This window comes from Hydra viridissima, unplaced genomic scaffold, assembly GCF_058129835.1.
Source record: "Hydra viridissima isolate aposymbiotic clone 2 unplaced genomic scaffold, HvirCarnegie_v1 scaffold_3, whole genome shotgun sequence".
NCBI classification, from domain to species: domain Eukaryota; kingdom Metazoa; phylum Cnidaria; class Hydrozoa; order Anthoathecata; family Hydridae; genus Hydra; species Hydra viridissima.
The window spans coordinates 599,464-607,845 of record NW_028324302.1 but is presented as its reverse complement, the minus strand read 5'-3'; the positions used below and the strand labels follow the sequence as shown (position 1 = coordinate 607,845).

The 8,382-nt window shown below is 34.6% G+C and overlaps 1 protein-coding gene across 1 annotated transcript; it reads left to right on the top strand.

Annotated features, from left to right (window-relative positions):
- Positions 1-6,366: 6,366 nt before the first annotated feature.
- On the top strand, positions 6,367-7,614 carry LOC149890498 (uncharacterized). The gene has a single exon (XM_090081055.1). It carries the CDS (start codon positions 6,367-6,369, stop codon positions 7,612-7,614), a length of 1,248 nt encoding a protein of 415 aa, XP_089937181.1.
- The last annotated feature ends 768 nt before the right edge of the window (positions 7,615-8,382 follow it).

The window sequence follows — 8,382 nt, the reverse complement described above, 5'->3', positions numbered from 1 at the left end:
TGTTTAAGTCGTGTAAAAAATTAAAGATAATTTTTATAATTTTCTCATTTTCCCTTCTCACAGTATTAAGAATATAAATATGATTTAAACCTCACTGACTGTTTTTCTTTTTTAAATTTAGATCTTGGTGCTTTGGTTCGAGACATTTACTTAAATATTGACTATTCATCGGATACATATTCTTTTTTGGAAAGAAGCCCCAAGTATCCTCAATATCCAGACGGCTACCACTTTATAAATGAGTTTAATGCTCCTCAAAATTTTGATAACTATTATTGTCAGAGAGTAAGAGGATGGTTTCAATTTATATGTGATGGGAGCTACACTTTCTACATTTCTTGTGATAACTTTTGTGATTTGTATTTAAGTGGAGGCATTGATCCTGGTAACAAAACTAGCATTATTCATCAGAAAACCTGGGTGGAGTACTTGCATTGGGACAGGTAAGATATATGAAGTGAAAAATTTTAGTTTGTTTTAAAACATTTATGACCGTGTAACCCTACTTTTTCAAAAGATTACCTCTTCAGTTCATGTCCATTATTGTGTCAACAAAGCAAAATTTGCGGTGAGCACTACTTTTTTTCATTTGAAGAAGCGCGCAGTTGAAGGACATTGATTGATATCACGAAACGTCATTCTCAATTTTTTCTTGTGAAAACAATATTTGCAAAAATAGAAAAGTTATTTTGCATCAAATTACAAAAGCGGAAAAAAGCTGATAGTTTATAATAATCCAAACGGCAGAAAATGTTAGGCTAAGCTCTGACATCCATTATTTTCAAAGACAAAATAGAATACTTACGACAAGAAGCTAATGCTGTATATCTTATGATTAAAGCTTGAAGTGATCTTTTATGAGCTATTCTAGCCTAACGAAATTGGAGAACATTGCGAACAGCAATTGATGCATTTGAACGAAGAGTTGAAACTCAAAACCCCTGAAATGCTAAAAGACATGACAACATGATTATTCAGCATATCAACTCTTTGCCACATGAAAGTATTGTCAAAAATACTTTGGAGGCGCTTTAATGGTATGTCCTACCTCAACCGCCATATTCAACAAATGTAGCTCTGACGAATAATTGTTCCATCGATGACTCATAACTTAACCAAGCAGCACTTTGTTTTTTCAAAGCAGCCAAAAAGTGGATTTAACCTCGGATATCCTCAAAAGATAAGAACTTTAGTCTACAATGTATTCGTAAAAAATTGTTCAAAAAAAACTGCAAGTAAAATCAATAAGCAGTGACTCTCCTTAATCTAACATTCTTAAATTCAACAAAATGTTCATTAGAAAAAAGTAGTCATACCGTAGATTTCCCTAATTCCGAACAAAATCGTACTTAAAGTTGAATAACTCCGCTTGCTTTTTGAATTTAATATTAATTTTTTTTGAATAAATAATCTGGAACCTAAACTGAGTCGAACCATATTAAGCAACTAGTATATTTATGATAAAAATATTGTTAATTTTTAAATTTAAAAAGTAAAGTTTTCGTTCGGAATTAGGAACACCTGTTCCTAATTCCGAACGTATATATTAAATCCCAAAAAATGGTATTCCATTTAAAAAAGTAAATAATTTATGCTAGCGTAGACCTCTAGCTTAGAGTAAGGTAAAAAGATTTTTAAGACTTAAAATTACTTTTATTTTAATAAAAGGGTATAACGTTGTGTTGGTGCAGAGTATGCATTATCTATTTGTTAGATCCTGACTTCCATTACTTTTTTGTAATCAGTTTAAAAAAAACCTTCACAGTCACTGCCTGTTTCTGTCAGTTAACCAGAAGAAATCTTAGTTATTAGTATCAGGTCGGTTGCAGCCTTACCGAATGCTTCCCCATTTATCAAATAGGATGCTTGTAGTGATCTTTTATCATATAGCAATGCAGTTTTATCCTTTACGCAGTTGTATTTTGAAATGGCAGTAATTCAAAGATTGAAACATTGTTCTTTGTAATTTTGCTCACTGAAATATATTATTCTGAATATGACATCTTCTTATTATTGATAGCCTCAATACAGAGTTTAATTTTTCTTTCGAGATCTTCATTTTTTTTAAACTTTGACTTTTTTTTATTAACAAACGTTAAGATAAACTAGAGGTTTAGAAATTCAATAAAAAGGTTATATTCGTTTATTAGTTTCTAAGTTAATGTCGTTAAAATACTATAGTTAAATATTGCGGTTAATTACTTGCGCGTAAAAACGCTAACTTTTGCAAAAAAAAAGAGCATTCCAAAATCTGTTCGGAATTTAGGAAACATTTTAATTATGCAGAAAAGTACTGTTTTTGAGATAACTTACGAAGTATTGTTAACTTTTGACTTTTTTTTTCAGATAAATAATCACCATCAAATTCTACATCGAACAGTACGCAATTTAAATTGCCTTTTTTTTTTCAAGTCGGTTTTATAATGTTGGTTTTTCAGGGTTTTAAAAATTGTTTTGCTCGAAATTAAAAAATTTAATGATAGCAATATATATTTTGAAAATATTTTTTCATATTCTCATTACCCTAGTCTTCCAATTTATTAATCAGTTTTCTTTTTAAAAATCTCACAAAAATAAAAGGTGTAACAATAAGTGAACTAAAGCTGTTCGGAATTAGGGACTGTTAGGAATTAGGGAAGTCTACGGTATAACTTGTTTGAAATTGTCTGTTATAACAGCATAAAAAAAATTACTAAAAAATACTTCTAAAAAAAATCTCCTTCCTTTAAATATTACTAATAACAAACTGAAATGGTCAAGTAGTGACTGTTTTATTGGAGTTTTCCTAGTTCAAAATATGGAACTCAAAGCAAATGAGTTAGAAATGAGATGCGAAAACCAATTTGTAACATGAGTTTTTGCCTTTATTAATCTCAAACAAGAATACACAAAAATTTATGTTGTTATATGCATTTTGTGTATTCTTGTTATAAATTGGAGTTTACTACGGAGTATAGAAGTAAAGTATACTTTACTTCTAAACTCAGTTGTAAACTCCAATTTACATGTACCATTTTGAGGTTATATGTCAACTAAGCTGTTGCTGTAAATGATATCTACCAACATATAAAAGGTAGTTGTTAATATAACCGTAACTCATGGCGGAGGAACTGAAACGTCATAAACCATATAAAAATATACAATAATTTTCATTTGAGAAAAAACTGGTTTTGTATTTTGTGAGGCTTTTCATTCACGTATTTTGCCATGTTTACTTCCTTCATTACTTTTTGTTATTTGGGGTTATGGGATAGAGTATTCGTGGGTTGTAGGTTACGAAGAATGGGTGTGTAAGGATGTGAGAACGCCTCCTTGTTCGGTGAATTGGTAGCACTCTGACAATTTTTGCGGAATACAAACTTAACGCGCAATATTTCTTCGATAATAAAAATCTTTACTTAACATTTTCATCAATAAAGAATTCTCAATATTAAAATTTTATAAAAGTATTCTTATTCTTTCTTTTTTTTCTCACTTTCTTCATTCTTGGTCATCGGAATCTATTTATTTGTGTTTTAATGTTAATCTTTGATTTCGGGTTGTTAGATTGATACAGTTGGGATCTTGCTTAAACTTTTGTTAGAGCTGGCTTTCTTATAAAATGTTATTATAATGCCAAACTCTCAAAGATCGGTCAAGCAACACACTTTTCTCAGGCTGACCTAGAAAATGATTTGGTGCCTTAATTTCATTTTCCATCTCTAAAAATGAAATAAACAAGATTTATTATTTTTTTTATGGCTAAAAACAACCCAATTATAAATGTATGGGTTTGAGAGTGCTTTGCGGAGCTTTTACCTTTTACTCGGACAAGCGTGTTATTATGCTTGAACCTTTTCAAAAATGATGCAAATAATTTTTTTTAAAATAATAAAAGATGCAGTGTGTTCGAAGAGTTCCTTATGATAAAAAGAAAGAGTGAAAAAAATGCGTTATTGTTTTCAACTCGTATTTAAAGCACCCTCCGTTAAAAGGGGGTGAGAAATATGAGATATTTGCTCAAAAAGACATTAAATTGGAAAAGTCTTCTAAACAGCAGATCATGTTGCTATTTGAAATTGAGAAGGAAATAGCGTTGGTGAATTTGAGGCATGCTTTGAATGTCAAGTTGAACTGTTTTAATCACAGCATGATCATCTCCGAGCCGGTGGATCAGATTTCTATGGAAATATACAACAGGAGCGTCAAGGACGTGTTGATTAAAAATGGCGAAAGTTTGTGTTTAGTAAATTTTCTTTAAAAAAATTTTTTTTCTCTTAATAAAAATGGATATTAAAAGCTACAGAGAAATTTATCCAACTCTTCCTTCAGCTCCAGCGGATGAAGGAGTTCATGTTTACTGGCTTCAGAAAATAAGCGAGATTCAGAAAGAGATGGACAATAAGAGAAAAAAAAGAGAATTCATTTGAGTGAAAAGTACCATTGCGCTTTTAGGATCATATCCAACGTGGACAATTCAATCCAAGTTTTATGCATAGCGCTTGGAACGGTTGGAATTAGCCTTTTGAGTACGATCGTGGCCAGTCCAACGGCGATTGCGTGTTGGCAAAGGCGTGGCCATTGGAGTGGGTTTTTTATCTCTGGTTGGAGGCCAAGTGAATAAAAAGTTGACGTTAAAAGCGGAAAAACATGAAAAGATAAAAGTGTTGGCAGAGTCGAAATTGAACACGATCAGCGATCACATTTCCAAAGCGTTGATGGATGGAAAAATAAGCGATTCTGAGTTTCAGTTGATTTTGGAAGAGCTTCAAAAGTTTAAAGATTTGGTGGAGGAGATCCGATCCAAAGCTAAAAAGGGAATAGACGAGTTGACGAAAGAGTCTTTGATCCAAAAAGGGCGAGAAAACGCGATTCGAACGTTTAACAACTTCTTTAAGAAATAAATTTTTTTTCTGCGTATTATAAAAAATGACCTTTTATAAAATACAAGACCCGAATAAACGGGATGAAATTGTAAAAGAGGTGTTGGCGAGAAAAAATAAAGTTTAACAAGACGGTGTGAGTGAAAACATGATGGATTCTCAACTTCAGACGGATGTGAGCAAACTGTTTAAACCGATCATCGAGAGTAATAAATAGATGATTCATAAAATCAAGACTGAGATTAAGCCTGAGCAAGATAGCATCAAGTCACCTAAGGTTAAATCTGAGGTTAAACCTTTTTTAGACTCAACAAGAATGGAAGAGTCGTATATTCCTGAGAGCGATATGTCTTTGAGGGGTTTGTTGGATTTAGACACAAGAGCAAAATTTAAAACAAGTTTTAAGAACAAGTTTGAATTGAGTAAAAACGAGGGTCGATATACGATTGGAAAAATGGGAGTGATGTTTGAAGGCAACGATATGATTGTTGGAGGTGAAAAGTATGAAGGAACAAGAGGTCTTTGGGAGTTGATGACCAATCCAAACATTTCAAAGAATTTCGACGTAACGGATGAATATTTGGCTAATTACTCGAAAATATTAAGAGATAGCGAAGCCATAAAGCCGGATGCAAGAATGAACTAGCCAAGAGCTTCAGAGGTTGAAAAATACAATCAATTCATCATCCCTATTGAAAACGATCTTAAAGGAAAAAATGGTCGCGGAGTGATTTTGCTTCCGAGCGATCCGAATGCGTTGGTGGAAAAGCATCAATTGAGTATCGCTGCTGGACAGGCTGGAAACACGGCTTCAAGAAACGAGGCTGTGAGCATATGCAACGAGCTGTTGCGGCAAAAGGTGATTAGTAAAGTTCAGTACAAGGCCATTCAGAGATGCACTGCGAAATAATTTTTTTCATGCTTATAAAAAATTATTGTTTACAGAAAAAGATTTGTTAGAAAACTCGTGATTGGTGGAAGCGGAATATTTGATACGTTTAAAAATTTCATGAGACGGGCGGCTGCGTCGAGCGCATCGAGAGCGGCGTCGACTTTGGCTATTAAAATGGCGAAAAGCGAATTGGGACGAGAAGCAATCATGGCTGCCAAGTCTGCTGGAAAAGAGCTGGCTTCTTCCGCGATTACTACTGCTAAGGATGTGGCTGTTGACAGGGGAAAAAAGGCTCTTGAAAAGGTGTACGTTAAAACGGGAACGCCAAAAATAACTCAAAAAAGCAAAGAGATTATTTCAGAGCTGGTTAAATCCGCCCCGGCTTACGTCCCAGCCTCTAACCCAGGATTTGTGGACGAGTATTCCATGATGGGCGGATCTTTGAGTTGTAAAAACGCTGTTCGAAATTAAGACCTGGTTAATATGGGTAGGGGACTTAAAACTGTTTAATTTTAAGCGGGCATGAAGATCGTCTAAGCGTTCTCAAAAAAATTTTTTTCTTTTGTATAAAAAATGGCAAACTCCGAGATTTTAAATTTTACAGAAGAAGTCATGATTGATGAAGGAATCGAGAGATTCGAGTTTCACGAGTATGAGCCCGTAAGCACCAATTTAAACAACACTGGAGAGATAAGAATTAATATTGAACAGCAAGATTTGTTCACACTTCCCTCTGAGGCTTATCTCTTGATGGAAGGAAGACTGACTCAAGCAGATGTGACGTCTTATGCAGACGCAGATGCGGTTACTTTTGCAAACAACGGCCTCATGCATCTGTTTAGCCAAATTTCTTACACTTTGTCGAATCAAGAGGTAGAAACCATCTATAGCCCTGGTCAATCCACCGCCATGTTTGGCTATCTTAAATATCCAGTCGAGTTTCAAATATCTGAAGGCATGAACCAGCTGTGGCAGCGAGACACGACTGTGGATGCTGATCTTGCTTATAACACTGGATTTATCAACAGAGACGCTTACATCATCAAGCAGCCTGTTGATAAAGGAACCTTTTCGTTTTGCGTTCCTCTGAAGCACATTTTTGGTTTTTGCGACGATTACGACAAAGTTCTTTATGGGTTTAAGCACATCGTTACCCTGGTGAGAAAGAGCGACACGGATGCGATTTTTAAAGCCAATGCTACAGCTGCAGGAAAAGTCGATTTGACTAAATTGTCTTTGTTTATGCCTAATGTGACTCCCTCTTTTTTTGAAAGCAACAATCTGTATAAAACTATCGAGTCTAAAGTAGACTTTCCACTCTCGTTCAAGTCTAGACAGTGTGACACTATTTCCATTTCCGCGGCCAACACATTCAGTTGGAGACTGAGCGCGAGATCTGCTAGCGAAAGACCGAGGTATGTCGTGATTGGGTTCCAAACCAACAGAAACGAAAGTCAAGATCGAAATCCATCCGTTTTCGATAATTGCGACATTAAAAACATGTGTGTGACCTTAAACAGCGAAAGATATCCTGCTGTGGATTACGACTTGGACTTTAAAAACAACAAACTTTCACGGGTTTATCGAGACGCGTGCAAGTTTGACAACAGACTTTATGGCATTGATGACATTTTGGCTCAGCCTAACATGACCGGTTTAAATTACCGATATATTTGTCCTCTTTTTGTCTTTGATGTGAGCAAGCAAGCAGAACGATTAAAATCAACCGTGTTGGACTTTCAAATCAACGCCACCTTTAATGCAAACGTTCCTGTTCGCACTCAAGCCTTTGCCGTGGTGATCTCTGACAAGATGCTCAGGATTAAATCCGACGGGAAAAAAATGAACGTTGTTTATTGATTTTTCAAAAAAATTTTTACGCTTCTTAAAAAATGAGGTACACGAAAAAAGAGTTAAAAAAGCTGCTGAGAGAGAACGGCATGACTCAAACTTCAAAAAACAAAATGGCTTTGTTGATGCTGGCGTTGGAAAATAATTTGATTGACAAAAGCGGGCTGTTGAAGGACGTAATGGAAGAAAGACCGGTGGGACGATCTAAAAAGCCAAGTTGAAGAAATTCCCGTTTTTTAAATGGAAAGAGGCTCGTCGGATGGAAAGAAAAAAATATGGTTTGTCGGATGAAAAGAAAAAAACTTTGACTCGTTGGATGGAAAGAGAAAAATTTGACTCGTTGGATGGAAAGAAAAAAAATTTGACTCGTTGGATGGAAAGAAAAAAGATTTGACTCGTTGGATGGAAAGAAAAAAACTTTGACTCATCGGATGGAAGGAAAAAAATTTGAAAGAGTGGGAAAAAACTTTGGATGGAAAAAATTGAATTTGAGTTAAGAAAATTCCGTCCATTTTTAAAAAAAGTTGGAGAGAATAATAATAGTTATGGAAAGAAAAAGGATAATTGAGGAACGAATGATGGCTTTAGAAGAAAGAAAAAGGGTATTAAAAGAACGAATGATAGCAATGAGAGAAAACCGAATAATGGAAGACCTGATGGAGTTGGAAAGAGACATGATGGAGTTTGAAAGAGACATGATGGAGTTTGTAAGAGACATGATGGAGTTTGTAAGAGACATGATGGAGTTTGAAAGAGACATTCATAACATCGATGTCT

Coding starts and splice junctions, on each gene's coding strand:
- LOC149890498 (XM_090081055.1), top strand. CDS start 6,367: ATGATTGATGAAGGAATCGAGAGATTCGAGTTTCACGAGTATGAGCCC.